Raw genomic sequence first — 20,444 nt, forward strand, 5'->3', positions numbered from 1 at the left:
TCAGTTGTGTCCAACTTTTTGCAACCCTATAGATTGTAGCCTGCCAGACTCCTCTGTCCATGGGATTCTCCAGCAAGAATACTGGAATGGGTTGCCATGCCCCCATCTAGGGGATAACATTTAAAATTATGAAAACAAGAAATTCAGGAATGGAAATGGTGGCAACTCTTTTTTTTTTTTTTTAGCTTGAGTAATTGCTTTTACGGTGCCTGTTTTTTTTTTAATCAATTTCTACATATATGATGACATGTAAGATGCAGTGTGGCTATTATATAGATTTTGTTTCCTCTTGCTCTTATATATGATCCCATAAGAGAATTGGTGAACAGTTTTGTGGGATGTTTTGAAAAGGTAAATGCTTTCAAAAAAACTCCAGGAGACTAAAATAAACTCCCTACAAAGCCCTGCAATTCTGCAGTCTTCATGGTTTTCTATTTATTTCCTAACTTTCTACCTGTTCATGTAGCTGTAAAATGGTTGTCTTGGGACAAACATTAGTCAGCACTTTTTGTTTATCTTTCCTAGATTTATTCAAAATTTCTATTTTATGAATCAAAAATAGGTTTATGGATGGATGGATAAAGGATAGTAGATAAATAGATGGGTGATAAAACAAGTGTATAAAATGTTGATGGTAGGATTTAGGTAGTGAGTGTCTGAATGTTGATGTCATAATTCTTTCAGCTTTTCTGTATATTTGAAGCTTTTCACAATACATTTTAAATGAAATTCTGTGAAATAATTTCTGTTTTAATGAATCAAAGTGGTTCTTTGGCATGGGGTCAAGTAGAGTGCTATCTATAACAATTCAGGAATTAGGAATGGCAGATTCAATCCCAACCCTTACTCTAAAAGTTTAGAGGTTTAACCTCCACAGAAGGAGCTCTAATCTAACTAAGACTGAGCTCAAGTGGCTGCGACAGCCGGCACACTGAGTGCAAGCGGCTGCGATGGCAGGCGCACTGAGCGCAGCCGAGAGGAGCTACCCCACGTCTGAGGTCAGGGGCAGTGGCCGAGTTTCAGGCTGCAACGGCGCAGAGTGATGGTGTGATCACTCATCTAGAGCCAGACATCCTGGAATGTGAGGTCAAGTGGGCCTTAGAAAACATCACTACGAACAAAGCTAGTGGAGGTGATGGAATTCCAGTTGAGCTATTTCAAATCCTGAAAGATGATGCTGTGAAAGTGCTGCACTCAATATGCCAGCAAATTTGGAAAACTCAGCAGTGGCCACAGGACTGGAAAAGGTCAGTTTTCATTCCAATCCCAAAGAAAGGCAATGCCAAAGAATGCTCAAACTACCACACAATTGCACTCATCTCACACGCTAGTAAAGTAATGCTCAAAATTCTCCAAGCCAGGCTTCAACAGTACGTGAACCGTGAACTTCCTGATGTTCAAGCTGGTTTTAGAAAAGGCAGAGGAACCAGAGATCAAATTGCCAACATCTGCTGGATCATGGAAAAAGCAAGGGAGTTCCAGAAAAACATCTATTTCTGCTTTATTGACTATGCCAAAGCCTTTGACTGTGTGAATCACAATAAACTGTGGAAAATTCTGAGAGAGATAAGAAAACCAGACCACCTGACCTGCCTCTTGAGAAATCTGTATGCAGGTCAGGAAGTAACAGTTAGAACTGGACATGGAACAACAGACTGGTTCCAAATAGGAAAAGGAGTATGTCAAAGCTGTATATTGTCACCCTGCTTATTTAACTTATATGCAGAGTACATCATGAGAAACGCTGGACTGGAAGAAACACAAGCTGGAATCAAGATTGCTGGGAGAAATATCAATAACCTCAGATATGCAGATGACACCACCCTTATGGCAGAAAGTGAAGAGGAACTAAAAAGCCTCTTGATGAAAGTGAAAGAGAAGAGTGAAAAACTTGGCTTAAATCTCAACATTCAGAAAACGAAGATCATGGCATCTGGTCCCATCACTTCATGGGAAATAGATGGGGAAACAGTGGAAACAGTGTCAGACTTTATGTTTTTGGGCTCCAAAATCACTGCAGATGGTGACTGCAGCCATGAAATTAAAAGACGCTTACTTCTTGGAAGGAAAGCTATGACCAACCTAGATAGCATATTGAAAAGCAGAGACATTACTTTGCCGACTAAGGTCTGTCTAGTCAAGGCTATGGTTTTTCCAGTAGTCATGTATGGATGTGAGAGTTGGACTGTGAAGAAGGCTGAGCGCCAAAGAATTGATGCTTTTGAGCTGTGGTGTTGGAGAAGACTCTTGAGAGTCCCTTCGACTGCAAGGAGATCCAACCAGTCCATTCTGAAGGAGATCAACCCTGGGATTTCTTTGGAAGGACTGATGCTAAAGCTGAAGCTCCAGTACTTTGGCCACCTCATGCGAAGAGTTGACTCATTGGAAAAGACTCTGATGCTGGTAGGGATTGGGGGTAGGAGGAGAAGGGGACAACAGAGAATGAGATGGCTGCATGGCATCACTGACTCAATGGATATGAGTCTGGGTGAACTCCTGGAGTTGGTGATGGACAGGGAGGCCTGGCGTGCTGCGGTTCATGAGGTTGCAGAGAGTCGGACACAACTGAGCAACTGAACTGAACTGAATCTAACCAGGCACTAAAGACAATACTAAAGGATCCCCATTTACATACAAGAGACTACCATTCTTGGACTGGAAAATTAATTTACAAAGCCAATATATTGACTTATGTGTAATAATCTGAAATGTAACCAGATGAAACTGAGTGAAGTAAATTCTGTATATCTAAAAATTATGCTTTTTTTTTCAGATTGTTCTTGGACTTGTCAGGGAACTTAAAATGAGTTTTAAGAATGTAATTTTAAGATGCATGATCTTGTGTAAAAAAGAAAAAGGAACGTGAATATTTTAGAAGCTACATGTACTCTAATTGGTGAAAGTCTTTCTGGAGATATCCATTTAGTAGTTATAAGGTGTAATACAGTTTCAGTTATCATCCTTTTGGATATCATTCTCCATCTGAAGGAACTCGTAATTTAATTTTGTGGGAAATAAAAGTGACAATATAAAAACTACCACTGTTCAACCTTTGTAAATCATGACTAAAATTTTTGAGGTTGCATTTTTCAAGCACTGATAATATGCATGATATTCGGCACAGTCCTGTGCTTCTCCATTTTAGCAAGTATTTATCCTGATGAAATTCTCCCAGTAATCTTTTTGTGTCATCTACCTCCTTGGCCAGTAAACAAAATGTTAAATAGAGCCATGGAATTGACAAAGGCTGCACCTGTGTTCTTCTGGCTTCAGCACTAATTTTAAACCATCCTCATCCAGCAGGGCGTGTCATTGGTTAACAGGCATGGGGCACATTCCCGCCATCTTGCATTCAACCCTGAATTAAGTGACCAGTCAGGCAGAGGCAAATTTGCTTCAACTATCCAGTTGGTAGGTTACTGATCTGAAGTATTCTTCTCATTTGATCACCTTCTTTCTTTTATTCCTTGATAAACAGATGAAAATCAGTAGGCTAGATAAGTAGAATCCCCTCCTGATTTGCCTATTCTTGATCATGATAAATCCTATTTGGAAAACTTTGTCAAGCACCTGAAGGCTGTTTTCAAGGGGTAAATGCATTTTCCGTAGATTTAAGTCACTGCTATCTGCACCTCTTTGAAACACATGTGGATCAGATTGACATAATATACATATCCTTCATCACTGTTTACAAGTTTTCATAAACCAACTGACCTTGAGATTTCTCCATTCTGAGTAATCCCTTAGTCATGACTAGATGAGGCCAAATAAATGTTGAGCAAGGAATTAGAGGGTTTAGGAGTGGGGGCATTCATTTTGTGATGTAGGAGAGAGTGATTCTGCCTAAGATGTCTCATAGTTAAGTGCCTTTTGTTACACTGAGTTTTTCACGACAGAGGTCTTCCATGTGGATTCTCAAAACAAAAGGGAGGAGACATATGTATACCTATGGCTGATTCATGCTGATGTATGACAGAAACCAACAAAAAATTGTAAATCAATTATCCTCCAACTAAAAATAAATTAATTAATAAAACACAACCTCCAGTCAAGTTCAAAACAATATTCTCATTCAAGTTCTTAAAGTCATAAGAAAAGGACCAGGAAAAAAATGAAAGTATATCACAGTTAGAAAACATGCCTCCCATAACCCTGATCTTGAATGAGGGCATGACAGTTCAAGGGTAGATTCCTGAGTGAAGAGAAGTAAGCTATTCCTGAGACATTAACCGGGCAAAATACAAGTCTGGGAGTAGATTGCAGAGTTACAGCCAATTCAGAGATGCGAACGTAAAACATTGCTTTAAAATAATAGCTTTAAAAGCCTTGTTGTGTTTAGTGTTTAGATACGTCACATGTGGTTTGAAAGAAGATAACTTCAAGTTGAGATCACACTTTTTGTTTTGCTTTGTTTTTGGCTGCACTGAACAGCTTGCAGGATCTTAATTCCCTGACTAGAGATTAAACCCAGGCCCCAGCAATGAAAGTGCTGAGTCCTAACCACTGGACAGCCAGGGAAATCCCTGAGATTAGTTTTTAAATCACTTTAATGGTAACCTCATTCTTTCTGTGTGAATGAAGGGTCCAGAGCCCCAAGATGCAAATAAGCAAAATTCTGATGCTAATGTAATGAGTTTAGAACAATTTGACTGTGCTATCTCACTAATAAGAGATTTCACCATTTCTATTGTTCTTTAAGCTGTAAGATCAACCTAAAAAGAGATAAAATAACATGAACTTTTAGGATTGTTTGATGGGTCCAGTTTCCTGTGTTTTAAGGAAGGAGAGGAACTCACAAATCCTTCCAATCATCAAAGGATGTCTGCCTGTAAATTCCTTTACATAGTGTGACAATATAGAGCTTTTTGAGGGAAAAAAAATCCTGGAATAAATATTTGAACTCCTGTCTTTTATTAGAATATAGACTCTTTTGATTATAATCAGGCTTTTCATATGATGTAATTTAAAATCTACATATTTTTCTTTTGTTTCTAGATCCATCAGTTTTAGGCAAGAGTCCTGTCTACCTCCTTTCATCCTTCAGATCCCCTCTTCTCAGCCATCCTTCTCCAAAATTAGCCTATCATTACATCTTTCCAATAACTGTTGTTATTCTAACATTTGAATGTTAGGTTTACCTTCTCTGTTTTACTTTTTTAAAGAAGATGCTTGTCTCACATGAAATTTGTCTCAAAGTTTCCACAGTTTTGGGTAATGTGAGTATACTTCTAAAAATGTTCCACAGGCAGACATGAAGTATTATTTTCACATGCTAGAATAAGAATCTGAGGCCTAAGGAGAGAAAGTGACTTTCCTGAAATCAAAAATGAGTCAGTCTCTGAAATGAAATCGTATCATCTCAACTCTTAGAAATCAATTTCAAAATCTCACTTCCCTGCCATGTGCAAGGATGAAAGACCTTTTCAAATATATTATTTTAGTAAGTTTGTGGATCTCCTTTATTAATGAGTAAGATTTTCTTTTTTACTGACTGGAAAACAACAGTAACAGCATCTTATGCTATAATGAATGAATTGAAATATTGGGTTTACAAGGGCTTCTTCTCCACAATCCACTTAAAGATCAGAAGATGAATTCTAGATCCACGATCTGCCATACAGGAACAGGGTCAACTTTGGTCAAGAGCCAGGAATCATTTTTTCCTACAGCTTTTGGCTTTCATAAAGGCTTTCATAATTTAAGAGTGAATTACAGATGATCTAGGTAGCCTCTAGCTCTCTATGGAAGACTCTGATCTATGTAAGAGTACTATTTTCATCTAAATGTGATAGTGGCAAAAAACGTGCTTGCAGAGTCTCGGCTCTACCTTCTATGTTTTTCTATGAAATTTAGAAATTCTCATATACTTCAGAGGATCAAAATGTCTTCTGATAATCAATATAACTTCTAAGATGTTTCGTTTTTCAATAAAATGATGACTATTGCTTATCTTTCCTATTTTATTTTTTAATTTAAAATAGAAAGGCCCAGAAGATGCACAAGCAGCTGAAATCCCTATACCTAGTCTGAACACTCCCAACAGAAAATGTGAGTACCAATTTTAAAAATCCGAACATTAAACATAGGAAGTGCCATAAGGAAAGGTTATATCTCCTTTGAAATAAATATGTCAAAACCATATCCATTTCCTATTAGGTAGGTATGTATTTCATTATTAAAACTTTTACAATGAAATTTTAAATAAAGGCTCATTTCTATTCCTACCTTTGAAAACTACTACCATTAATAACAACTTTTTTCCATCTTTTAAAAATGTTTTCCCTCATTACTTATCTTTGCGACCCTGTAGACTGTAGTCCATCAGGCTCCTCTGTCCATGGGATTCTCCAGGCAAGAATACTGGAGTGGGTTGCCATGCCCTTCTCCAGGGCATCTTCCCAACCCAGGGACTGAACCTATGTCTCCTATCTCCTGCATTGGCACATGGGTTCTTTACCACTAGCGCCACCTAGGAAGCCCTCTGGAAACTTAAATTAGTACAAATACTTATGTGGTTATCAAGGCTCCTTTAAAATCCTGCTTATGTGGTGATTTGAGCCTTTCACTTCCCATGAAGTTCCGCATCATGATTGGTTTCTTGTCTTCTATCACAGTCTACTGATAATTCATCACAAATGTCTTATCTCCTTTATGATACCGTTATTAGCATGGTGAGGTTCAAATCAGTGCCAGTTCATTATTCACAACTTATGCTAAAATTCACTTGTTTGTATAATTTACATCCAATCTTTTTCTTTCTAGGAATGCCCCTGTTTCTGAATTTGATTTACCAATTGTGGATAGGACTTGTTTCCCATTTGCTCATGCTTCTGAATAATTCTTAAAACTCTTTTTTTTAAAGATCCATGTTGGTTTTCATCAGTTGCCCCATTTTTCTCTCTGATATTACCCTTTTGTAAACATACTTCTCAATATTTTAATGTTAAGTAGTCATGGTGAGTTACTCCCATTCTACCAGAGTAAGTTACCTAATAAGAAAGAGAGCTATGTATTGAGTCCTTATATGCCAGACACAGTGCTAAACACAACATGGATTATCTCATTTAATCCTCTTACACTTTACTGAAGTAATAATTAATATCCATTTTATACAAATGAAAAGACCCCTCGTTAGACAGGGTAAGTCGCTGACCAGGACTACAGCATTGAGGAGCTAAGAAATGCTAATGCACCAACGATTTCCTTGTGATCATTCTCTCAGGCCTGCATTCCTATATTTTTTTCAAATTCATTCATTCGTTCATCCATCCATTCAGAAATGGGTGTTTTAGGCACCATGTATGCTGCTGCTGCTGCTGCTAAGTCACTTCAGTCGTATCCAACTCTGCAACCCCAGAGACAAGGCTCCCCCGTCCCTGGGGTTCTCCAGGCAAGAACACTGGAGTGGGTTGCCATTTCCTTCTCCAAAGCGTGAAAGTGAAAAGTGAAAGTGAAGTCGCTCAGTCGTGTCCAACTCCTAGCGACCCCATGGACTGCAGCCTACCAGGCTCCTCCGCCCATGGGATTTTCCAGGCAAGAGTACTGGAGTGGGTTGCCATTGCCTTCTCCATGTATGCACCAGGGAATAGAATTAGGAATGGTCTTTATCCCTAGTTTGCAATGTGTTTGAGGAGTTAAATGCTAAGAGCAATGAACATGATGGTAACAATCACTATTTGGAATGTGTTTGATGTTTTAAATCCTGTAATTTCTTTCTGTGATTCAAAATATATAACTACATAGTCATTCCAATTCTATTTTCAGGACATTTCTAGTGATATTTTTAACTCCCGAATCTTTAGTTCCAGGAGAAATTTTAGAATGCCTGGCACTTAGAAGTTATATTAGAGACATTTCTTTGTATTTGTTTTTGGAAAAAAGGAAGAGGAAAGGCCACACCTAGTCAAATTAGGAGCAGAGACTGGTTGCTAGCTCAGGGAATAATGATGGTCTTATTCAAATGTTTTGTAGGCCTCATATCTTTCCACTTCAGATATGAAGCTTGGCATACAGAATGAACAGTGAACGAATCCAAATTTGATTACCCAACCGCCATTTTTGCCAGGGACATATTGAATTAACTTCAAATATTTGATTCCTTGTTTTTTATTACCTCATTGGTAGAGCTCAGGATGTGAAGGTCTATCCACAGTCTGATTTAAATAAACAAAAAGCAACATGATACCATATCCAATCCATGTGTCACCATGGAAAGCCTCTGATAAGTCAGAAATGTGGAACTCAGAATGACTGCCAGGTTCCTAAGGAAAGGAAAAATATTGAATATTATCAATAGCTCTATAGTGAGTACATTGATTTGTCAGTGCATGCTTGTCTCATTTTCCAGTGAATAATGTTGTGATTGCCTTAACCAGTATACACATTGTGTTCCTTATAGATTATATGCAAATATGTATATTTGCCTGTGGCTTGTTACATGGTCATTTATAACCCCATATCAGTGATCATAAAATAATAGGCTACAAAAATAGGTTGGACTGTTTCTTGGCAGAGAATAAATTGGGTAAAGATTTTCCATCTGAATATATGCTATTAATATCTAAACTGCATGTAGGCATACGCACAGAAATTGGGAACCATAATTTATTTGTTTGCTACAACATTGTCAAATGCACTACTTTCAATTGCTCCCCCCGCCCCCCGCCTCCACATAGAAGAGCGTTACTTCTGAATATTGGCAGGAACAACTCAAGTGACCTGTTTGCATTATTAAGTTCAGAGAGCTTCCTGGCAATGCCAATAAGAACTCTAATTCAATAATTTGATATTTATTCTGTATTTTTCTGACCTTCGCCTAAAGTCTTCTCGTTTTTACTAAGGAATAAAATGGATTATGAAACCACAAGAATGATAGAACTGAGTCTCACAACTGAGTCTCACAGAGATGATTCTAAATAAAGAATGATTTTGAGAAGTGAAATACTTGGGATGTCTTTACAGCACAGTCAGTGCACGTACCTCCTGGCCAATAGTCTGGGCTAGTATGCTGTTTACTGAAGTTCCTTTTTTCACAGTGTGGGTTATGAAATGTTACATCATATTCCCCCAATAAAATAACAAATCATATTATAATATAGTCCCTCCACCACCTCAGATCCAATAACAGAAATGAGATGATCTCTTCCTATTTTTATGGGTGTCCAATTGTTAGAATATTGTGTGTGGTTCTGATAGTAACAATAGCAACTCCTCAAACCTGCCACACAATTTATATCAACTGGCTAATTAATTTTTAGACTACAGCAATTGATTTTAATGACTTTTCTTATCAAGTGGTATACCTAGATAGTTCACTATCATGATATGTGTTTATCCCTGAAGTACTTTTGTACTTGTTAATGCTTCCACCCCAAATACTAATATACAATTTCAGGTTTTTGAAAGCAGAAATTCTGTCTGTTAAAAGCTTGAGTGCAATTAATCTAATTATTTCATTAATTAAATCCATTATGGTCCAGTTTATTTCTTTGGTTGTCTCCTTAATCAGATCATGTATACAATATAATAGAATCCCAAGGAGACAACTTCTCTCTACTTTATTGGACATCTAGTTGGTCTGCTGCTGCTGTTGCTAAGTCGCGTTAGTCGTGTTCGACTCTGTGAAACCCCATAGATGGCAGCTGACCAGGCTCCCCTGTCCCCTGGATTCTCCAAGCAAGAACACTGGAGTGGGTTGCCATTTCCTTCTTCAATGCATGAAAGTGAAAAGTGAAAGTGAAGTCGCTCAGTCGTGTCCGACTCTTAGTGACCCCATGGACTGCAGCCTACCAGGTTCCTCCGTCCATGGGATTTTCCAGGCAAGAGTACTGGAGTGATCTAGTGCTGAATTATTTTTCTGAAAGACAAAACATTTAGTAATTTTTCCAAAGCTAACTTTGGAATCGCAAGTGTTGGCAGCGGTTCTATCATAGTCACATTTAGGGAGTGAAGGGGCAGTGGGGGACAGTGAAGGGGCAGTTCTTAGCACCAACCAGAAAGGGGGATGATCACAGAGGGGCAGGAGGTTGACAGTTGACTCCAGCAGATTGACACAAGGAACAGTCTGATTCAGGGGCCAGTTTTGGAAAATAGACTCTATTTTAACGACATTCTGCCCAGAAGGTCTTAAAAATTTAAAAATGCTTTACAAAAGATTTATGTGGAAAGGTCATTGAACATATTTTGGAAAGTTATAGCTGTATTATTTTTATTTTCTTCTTTTGGCACACCTGAGTAGAAGGCTAGAAAAGCAAATATAGTTTATTTCCTAATTACTTGAACCCATTAGAAAAGCAGCAACCATATCTGCCAGAGTGCCATATTGCATCTCTAGTCCTGACTTATTTTGAAAGCTGAAACAAAGTAGAGTTACTTAATCTGATGCGATTTAAGAATGTCAAGGATGAAAGGGAATATTGGTTGTAATTGAAGGATTCCATGAACTGTGTTGTGCTCTGTTAATACTTCTCACACCTTTATTTTGTTCTTTAGGCAAAACCATTAGCTTGCTAGCAATAATGATTCTGGTTGGGGACAGCCTGCATAATTTTGCAGATGGCCTAGTAATAGGAGCAGCCTTCTCATCTTCATCCGAGGCGGGAATGACCACGACTATTGCTATCTTGTGTCATGAAATTCCCCATGAAATGGGTAAGTCAGAAAAGAATCACTGCCTCCTCCTCGTTGAGAAAATCCTAACATATTTCTTGCCATGATTTACTAGCCTTCTTTTTCCAACACTTAATTGAAAGATGAATACTTTCCATTCATAATTTATTTAAACCATCAAAAGCAGAGAAGAAGGAAGAAAATTCCTGTACCTCGAGATAGAATTCAATTAGGATCCTTTATATTTCTTGGAGCCAGAAGTGACTCTTTTTGGATTCTGGAGAATTCTCTACAGCAGAGAGACTTTCAGAGAAACCTCCTTTTGAAGAATATCAGCAAAACCTTCCAAATTTGCATATGAAATGTGGGGAAAACATTAAGAGGGGAATTGGATCCATTATGTTAGCAAACAGGCCAATGAGATAAAATAACATTTAAATTAAAGCCAAACCATGGTTTCATCAACCTGATTTATACAAAATGTCTAAAGCCAAGCGTAACATTGAAATGACAGGCATGTGGTAGCAGATGCACAAAAGAGTCTCTTTCTGGATAATCTTAATAACCCGTGTAATTAAAATCCTGCCTCTCAGGAACCAAGAAGAGATGGAGTAGACATTTCTGAAACAGGTCCAGAAAGAGGAGAGGCTGGTTCCAGACACACTTGTGCCCTTGAGAGAGGGCTCTTCTCAGTAGTCACTTTCTCATCTCACTTTCACGTTTATATTGTCCACTTGGGCCACCCTTGACCTCTTGGGTTCTGTGTCTGTTGCCCAAAGTCCTATCACTGATCATCACTGACTATTCCTCTCTAAGGAGTTTATCCAAGGCCCTCCCTGAATCCATCAAAACTTTTGGTCTGGGAGCCATGTTTGATCTTGTTTTGACTACTGTGGTGGGTGACAGTCTGTGATAGGCCAACAAGGATGTCTTAAGATCTGTTCATAAGGTTAATTATGTAATAGAACTAGGAAAACTGAGTCCCCGGGCTGCCTAATTTTTTTTTAATTATTGAAGTACAGTTGATTTATAATATTGTGTTCATTTCCGCTGTACAGCACCGTGACTCAGTTATACATATATATACATTCTTTTTAATATTCTTATTCATTATGTGTCTTTATTGAATTTCATCCTCTTCTTAATTCCCTGAAACTAAGAAATAGAGCCTCTCAGATTAAAAGATCATTCTTCTTTTGGAGGAAAAGTGTGGTCATTTTTCTCTAGTCACTGAGCCAGTAAAACATTTTCTAAAGGAAAAATGTGTTTTCCCAACCAATTTTTGCAATAATTTAAAAATCTCCTATTAAGTCATCATTTTCTCCTTCCCCACAGAAGCTCCTGCATATGTTAAAAGAAAAAGAAAGACCCACATAATGTTTACTACCTTGGGATTTTGCCTGGCAAGTTTCCAGCTAAAAAGATTTAGAAATCCCAGGGCAGCAAGTCCTTTATTTTGCATTTGTCTAAGCTGAAAATGTCATAGGACATTAGGAAGTAAAGAGTATGTCACACTTCTCTCTGTATATACCACCTCCTGGAACAGTAAAAGGAATGGAACTTTTGAAACGTAGCTTCCTTAAGTATAAAGAGTTGGGCTATAAATTCCTAAGGAATATAGGAAAGTGTTTTTTAACCAACCATTCAATTTTGCTTATAAAATCAACCCCAATTGCTGAAATTTAAAACAGATTTCATAATAAAATAGCACAGGACTCAAACAAAGGCATCATCAGTTAAATGATAATTCTGTTTTCTTTTCTCTTAAATTTCAGGAGACTTTGCTGTGCTCCTAAGCTCTGGACTTCCTGTTAAGATTGCCATCCTGATGAATTTTATAAGTGCTTTAACTGCCTTCATAGGACTGTATATTGGCCTCTCAGTATCAACGGATCCATGTATTCAAAACTGGATCTTAACAGTTACGGCCGGGATGTTCTTATATTTATCCTTGGTGGAAATGGTAAGCTTTGTGGTTTTTCTGTTTTGCTTTTCCAAACACTAAAAATGTAAAACAGAGAAAAAGACAAAATGGAAGGATCAAGGGTTAAAAGAGAAGAAGACCACAGGTAACAACATAAAAGACTAAAGAAGTATTCTGCGTAATCCAAAAAAAGGAAGCAGGCAGAAGACATAGAATTTCAGATTCAGAAAATACTGACATTCTTTAAGCCAGTTTAAGTGGAATGAATGAAACCTTTCAATTCTTCAAAAGGCATCATCAGTTCATTCTACTCCAGCTTTGCATCTGTAGAAGATGCCTAAACTTCCAACTGAAGAACAAAAAGTTTTTTTAAATAGCCAGCCATTTTGTTTATACATTAGCAAATATTGCATTGGCTAAAAAAAGTTTGTTTGGGTTTTCCCGTACCAACATCTTGGCCAACCCAATATTTCAGCTTTGTCATTAAGTTAAAGAACTCTTTGGCTTAAGGAAACAACCCTAGTTTTTAAAAAATGATTTAAGTTTTAATTGCCAAAGCATTATCATGCTGGTGAAATGAGAAAAATGATTATGTATTGCGTCTCTAAATTTGCAATACATTTTTCCTGAAGACGTTCTTGGTGACACCAATGATTAATTCAATAATCATTTTTCATCCTCTATAATCCTATGAAGGAACTGAACCTGGGAAATTTCACATTCTTGCCTCTAAAATTCTAATCTCTGCAAGATAAAGCTGTTTTTTAAGGTCACTTTCTATCAGACTTGCTTACAACTTACATGTCTTAAGGTGAGAGTCATAATGATTATCCTGTCTCGTGGGTGAGAATAAGGCAAGTAAAAATGGCATAAACTAACAAAAGAAATATTTAAGGCTTAAAATCAATAGAAAGCCAATCTGATCAAATATAAAATAAGTGATAAAATATATCCTGGAGCTGAAAAGTAAAATAAACAATCTTGAAGGTCATATTTGGAATAGGACCATTGGGGTTGACTAGTGAATCCAACAACTGTCCTGGAAGTAAGAGAATATTTCATAAAGAATAACAATCTGGAAGGCAGAAACTGGACTGATATGACCAGAACAGTGCATTCTGTAAGCAGAATTCAAGAAGGGACTCATCAACATAAACTACCATCTTCAGCCCCACTGTAGGGACTTCCCTGGTGGTCCAGCGGTAGGACTTCATGCTTCCCTGCAGGGCAGGGGCGGAGGGTGGGGGTTGGGTTTGACCTCTGGTTGGGGAACTAAGATCCTGTATTCTGCATGCCCCATGGCATGGCCAAAATAAATGTGGACTTAAAAAATATTCACAACCTGAAAGCTGAGAGTTATGTTTTAATCAGTGGGAATTTTTAGGACGTCAAGCCTGGGAGACAGCATCTCAAGTAAGCCTAAGAGAGCTGCTCCAAGGAGGTGGTGGGAGGGGTCAGCTCATAGAGAAGTTTTGCAACAAAGGGCAGGTAGTCTGAACATCCAAAGATTTTTGTAAATTGAAACCAGATTTCTCAAGTTAAGGGTATGGAAATATTCCTCCTTTCATAAAGGAAAGTGTTCCTCCTTTCAAAAAGAATCAGCATTTTTCTGTGCATGGGAAGATGAAAGAATCTGGGCTCAATGAAATCATTCCTTTGATAGGCACCTCAGCTATCTGGAGCCAGTATCCTGTGTTTTCACACTCTGAGTTTCCTCCAGGCTCACTGTAGGGAGTGGCTGCAGTCTGACGGCGGCTAGATACAGATATTCTTTCCTTCCTGAGTTCTCTCAGGGCTCAGCAGCTCACGCTGGAGGGCGGCAATCACTGATGAAGGCGTGACATCCTTTGTTTACTGATATGGCAGGAAACAGCTATTTCTCACAAACAAACAAACCACTTAAATGCTCTGACTCTGATATTTTTTCTCAATTTTTATGAGATTCAAAAAGTGAGGTAAACACCGAAATGTACTTCCATGTTTGGGAATGTTCCTATGTATTATCTGTGATACTCAGGAAATTTCCTACTCGTACAGTGAAGATAGTCAAAAGTACTATAGCAGATTCTATCCATCTTTTCTGAACCCCAATCCCCAACCTGCAATCAATGTTACCAAATCGTACACTTTTCCCAGTTCGAGGAATCTGGATGTCTAGCCTTGTGTGACTTAGAAAACACATGGCCACTAATCACTGAATGTTGTCAGCTGCTTTCTGTTTAAAATGTCTGCAGATCCATCTTAAGTTCATTTTCAAGCCTCCTGATTTTCAGCTTTGTATTTCTAATTTCTTTCCTCTTCTTGAGTTCATCAACGGGCAGTTTCTATATTACTTGAAGTTGATTTTATATCTTAATGTGGTCTGGATCTCTCTTCAAGTATGATGGATGTGTATGTATGAAGTCAATCTTTTCTCTTTGTCTCCCAAAATTGACTTGAGAAGATTATCAGGAACTACTTGAGCCCTAAGCTAAATACATCCTTTTCCCCTCAAAGTTTCTCCTCCCAGTCTTGTAAGGATAAAGAATTGCTTGTAAGAAAACAGTGTGGTTGACATCCTATGAAATTCCAACTAGAAGAAATCCTGACCTTATTGAAAATTACTATTCGCCAAAGAAAAACTAGCATCCTGGCAAAAAGACAGGAAAGAAAATACTCTGGGTTTCCTGGGGCTATTTCCTATAATCCAGGTCACCTGCTCTCACGGCCTTTTGAGTAACTTCTAAACAAATACAGCCCTTTCACATAGCGGCAAGTTTAACTGTTGTTGTACTCTGGGGCTGTGCCAAAGAAAATACTCTTGTCATTTCAAGGGAAGAAAACAAGGTTTCAAGACTGTACAACAGCAAAGAAAATAAATGACAGTAACTAAAGGGTAAGGAGGAATACTTTCATACCCTGGCTATTTACCAAACCTTGGAAATGTACCAGGCACCTTCTGAGCAGGGTTAATGTGAAAAGATTAGCTATATTTTTGCCTTGCTTGTTTGTTTCAAAGTAATCAGCTGTGTTATTTCAAACTCCTAAAAAGAAAAGAACTCAAAAAAATTGGGCCATTTGTTGGCAGTGATGCCAACAAAGCAGAAAGTCTTCACCAGGGCAGTCAGCCAGCCTAAAATTCTCCAAAGTGGTGTTGCCTTATCCAAGCACACCAACTCCCAGTGACACTGAATGGTTTCTAAAGGAAATTAAGAATGAATGCAGCTCTGGGTGGCCAGAGGAAATTCATTCTCTGTTAGAAAGATCCATGTGGGTTTCCCCAAGCAGAGTCTAAGACAAAGGCCTCTGTGAAGTCATTCACTTGGGAGGTGATCTCAGGAAGCAGGAGGGAAGAACAGGTGGAGTGAAACAGAGAAGGATAAGACAATAGGTTTTTATTAAGTTCAACACTGCCACACAGCATCCTCCACACAAGACCTTCTGAGGGTGCTTCTGTCCCTGTCGTTCATCTGTCCCTTAAGTAACCCCTCCACACACACTTCAGGTTATGGATGCCCGAGTGCCAAGGGCGTTCACTCGCAGTTCCATGCCATCACATGGATGGCAACAGAAGGAAGAATGTAGCATGGACCTGAAGCAAGGCTCAGTGCAGGATAGTTAATGCCCTCTTGGAACTGGTCTCTGCAGCAGTAGCTGGGCTGAGAGATGGGCTGAAAGAATATGAAATAGCACACATGTGCTGGCCATTAGCAGTTGACCCTATCTGCCCCTCAAATATGTTTTGGTCTCCTTGACTTTAAAGTTCCATCTACACCAAAGCCCCTGCATGGTGGTAGCCAGTCAAAAACTCCACAAAGAGTTAACGCAAGATAGTCAGTGGAAGCAATCTCTAAACCCTACTGGTCTTGAGGAAGTTTTGTTTTGTTTTGTTTTAACTTTTTTTCTTTTTTAAAAATTATTTCATTTATTTATTTTATTTTTAGGCTGTGCCACATGGTATATGGGGGCTTCCTTATTGGCTCAGCGGTGAGGTAAAGAATCTGCCTGCCAATGCAGGAGTCAAGGGTTCTATCCCAGGGTCAGGAAGATCCCCTGGAGAAGGAAATAGCAACCCACTCCAGTATTCTTGCCTAGGAAATCCCATGGACAGAGGAGCCTGTTGGGCTACAGTCCATGGGATCCCAAAGAGTCAGACACGATTTAGCAACTAAATGACAACATGCTACGTGTGAGATGCTATTTCCCTAATCAGGGGTTGAACCCACGTCCCCTGCATTGAAAGCGTGGGGTCTCAACCACTGGACCAGCAGGGAAGTCCTGAGGCAATATTTGATATTCGTGGTCTCTGTTCTTATAGCACCTGGTCTTGATTCTTGCCACCTTCAGGCAGCTCTTCAGCTGATTCGGATTTCTTTCCTGGTAGGGACAGCCAGGTCTTCCCTATAGGGATCTGCTTTGTTTCCGTCAGGCCACATTTCCTGTGGTTGCCTGTTCACCATTGTCACCAGGTATGGAAGCACAAGAGAGGCTCCAAGAAATTCTCAGGTCTCTGGATACAGTCCTTGCTGCCTCCATTGTGTAGCAGGCCCCCTGACTCCACATGGTGACCATTGACAATTGCTCCCACCAGCACAGTAACTTTTTCTCTCTTAGTTGATCAGTCAGCGTGAGGTGCTCAAGTGACCACATGGTAGTCATAACTTCAAGTTCAGTGGAAGTGTTCCCTGGTGTATTCTCTTCAAGAATAAGGATCTCTGTTATCTGATGGTGCTAGAGTTTTCAGGAACAGGAAGCACAAATTCTACAAACAGAAAAGCTGACAGTGATTATATACCATCGTTCCATGATTTTCCCTATTGTTTCTGCTCTTATTTCTTCCTTCTCCTCACTTTGCATTTAATTTTCTGATCAATTTCTGGCTTTACGAGGTGGAGTGATGTATCATTGATTTTAAATCGTTTCTTCTTTTCTAGAGTAAGCATTGAAAGCTGTAAATTTCCCTCTAGGCACTGCTTTGCTGAATCTCATGTACTTTACTTTATTTAATTTCTAATATTTATTTATTTGACTTCACCAGGTCTTAGTTGTGGCATGTGGGATCTTTAGTTGCAGCCTGTGGCTCTAGTTCCCTGACTAGGGATCAACTTCATTGGGAACATGGAGTCTTAGTCACTGTTCCACGGGGGAGATCCTCTCTTGTGTATTTTCATATGTTCTGTTTCCAGTGCAGATCATTTTGAAGTGTTTTTAAACATTATAAACATCTCATAATTTTTCTTATTTGACCCATGTGTTATATGGAAGTATGTTGTCTCATTTCTCAATATTTGTAATTAAAAAAAAGTCTTATAGTTAAATTTATTTTAATACTTGCTTAGTCAGAAAATATACTTTGTATTACTTTAGCCCTTTGAAATGTTTTGAAACTTGCTTTATGGCCCAGAGTATGGTCTAACCTGGTAAATGGTCTCATATGCACTTGAAAAGTACATGAGTGCAGCTGCTCTCGGGTGTGGGTTTCTGTGAATACCGGTTAAGTCAGGCTGGTTGATATTATTCATATTCTCAAATTCTGTATTAATTTTTTCTCCAATAGTTCTGTTTTATGCAAGGAGTTAGAATACAGGCCAATATTTATGGGTTTACTTATTTCTTAGTTCTATCAATTGTGTTTCACGCACTTGAAGCTCTGTTACTAGACGCATCCATATATAGGGCTGTTATGTCTTCATGATTGAACTGATACTTTTATCATGATGAATGATTCCTCTTTGCTGCTGCTGCTGCTGCTGTTGCTAAGTCACTTCAGTCGTGTCCGACTCTGTGTGACCCCATAGATGGCAGCCCACCAGGCTCCCCGGTCCCTGGGATTCTCCAGGCAAGAATACTGGAGTGGGTTGCCATTTCCTTCTCCAATGCATGAAAGTGAAAAGTGAAAGTGAAGTCGCTCAGTTGTGTCCAACTCTTCGCGACCCCATGGACTGCAGCCTACCAGGCTCCTCCATCCATGGGATTTTCCAGGCAAGAGTACTAGAGTGGGTTGCCATGGCCTTCTCCGTGATTCCTCTTTATGTTTAGTAAATTCCTTGTCTTGTAGTCTCCTTTGCCTGATGTAAATATAGTCACATCTGCTTTCCTGTTTACTATCTGCATAGAATATGGAAAGTAAGGGGTGGGGCTTTGATAGAGTATTTGAAGTGACATAACAGAGAAATGTCTGATATAATCAGCAATGTCTGTGATTAATATGTTAGCATCCATATATCTTGTTTATCTAATTTCTCTAAATCTTATTTATAACCAGATCTATTGATTTGCTGTCTTTTTCATACTCCCATCTTTGCTACAAAGGTTTCCTGAGATTTGTTCTTTATAGTTATAGTGGCTGCCCAAAGATATACATGTCCTAATCTTGGAAGCTTGTGAATATGTCATCTCACATGTCAGAAGAGACTATGCAGGTGTGAGTAAGGTTTGAACCTGGAGATGGGGAGATTGCCCAGAGTTTCTCATAAAGATGGTGCATAAGTGCTCATTTCCATTTTACACATTAATAACCATGATGATGAAAATGATACAATAGTTATAACTACAGAAAAACATGTACAAGGATTCAAAACAGACTTGATGTTATTTGGCTTATAATGTGTAGATACTACACCAAAAAATGTAATTTTCAGAAAATTTTAGCTTCTTAAAATTTAAAAATAAAATTCCTGACAATTGTAATTACTAATTCATAGCCAAATCTTTTGTTGTGTTGTTGAATCACTAAGTCATATCCAACTCTTAGTGACCCCATGGACTGCAGCATGCCAGACTCCTCTGTCCTCCACCATATCCCAGAATTTGCTCAAGTTCATGTCCATTGAGTTAGTGATGCTATATAACCATCTCATCCCCTTCTCCTTCTGCTTTCAATCTTTCCCAACATCAGAGTCTTTTCTAATGAGTTGGCTGTTTGCAACAGGTGGCCAAAGTATTAGAGCTTAAGCATCAGTCCTTCCAACAAATATTCAGGGTTTATTTCCTTTAGGATTGACTGGTTTGATCTCCTTGTAGTCCGAGGGACTCTTAAGAGTCTTCTTCAGAACCACAACTTGAAAGCATCAATTTTTCAGCACTTAGCCTTCTTTATGGTCCAACTCTCACATCCATTCTTGACTACTAAAAATACCATAGCTTTGACTACACAGACTTTTGTTGGCTAAGTGACATCTCTGCTTTTTAATATGCTGCCTAGGTTTGTTATAGCTTTCCTTCTAAGGAGCAAGCACTTTCTAATTTCATGGTTTTATTTACTGTCCTCAGTGATTTTGGAACCCAAGAAAATTAAATATGTCACTGTTTCCACTTTTCCCCCTCCCATTTGCCATGAAATGATGGGACCGAATGCCATGATCTTAATTTTCTGAATGTTTAAGTTTCAAGTCAGCTTTTTGACTGTCCTCTTTCACCCTTATCAAGAGGTTCTTGAGTTCCTCTTCATTTTCTACCATTAGAGTGGTATCATCTGCGCTATCTGAGGTTGTTAGACTAATTCAAATTAGCCAGGGTTGCTGTTGTTTAGTTGCTCAGTTGTGTCCGACTCTTTGTGACCCCATAAACTGCAGCACACCAGGCTTCCCTGTCTTTCACCATCTCTGGGAGCTTGGTCAAACTCATGTCCATTGAGTCGGTGATGCCATCCAACCATTTCATCCTCTGTTGTCCTCGTCTCCTTCTGCCTTCAATCTTTCCCAGCATCAAGGTCTTTTCTAATGAATCAGCTCTTCTCATCAGGTGGCCAAAATATTGGAGCTTCAACTTCATCTTCAGTCCTTTCAATAAGTATTGAGGATTGATTTCCTAAATATTCCAATGTTAGACATAGGTTAACTATCTTGCTTTTAAAAAATAAGGTTTACAGTTAAAAAAAAAAACATACCTAACATTTTCTCTGGATTATTACCCTGGATTATCTGGGTGGGCC

The 20,444-nt window shown here is 38.7% G+C and overlaps 1 protein-coding gene across 2 annotated transcripts in view; it reads left to right on the forward strand.

Annotated features, from left to right (window-relative positions):
* Positions 1-20,444, forward strand: part of SLC39A12 (solute carrier family 39 member 12) — an 83,977-nt gene that overhangs the window by 44,528 nt on the left and 19,005 nt on the right. Inside the window, exons 9-12 of one of the 2 annotated variants that reach the window (XM_013968564.2) lie at positions 3,301-3,411; positions 5,982-6,048; positions 10,492-10,650; positions 12,384-12,571. In XM_013968564.2, the coding sequence (XP_013824018.2) occupies positions 3,301-3,411; positions 5,982-6,048; positions 10,492-10,650; positions 12,384-12,571 (525 nt within the window). The remainder of the gene's footprint in view (positions 1-3,300; positions 3,412-5,981; positions 6,049-10,491; positions 10,651-12,383; positions 12,572-20,444) is intronic. The other variant, XM_005687983.3, reaches the window with a different exon arrangement.

This window comes from Capra hircus, chromosome 13, assembly GCF_001704415.2.
Source record: "Capra hircus breed San Clemente chromosome 13, ASM170441v1, whole genome shotgun sequence".
In the NCBI taxonomy this organism is placed as follows: Eukaryota; Metazoa; Chordata; class Mammalia; order Artiodactyla; family Bovidae; genus Capra; species Capra hircus.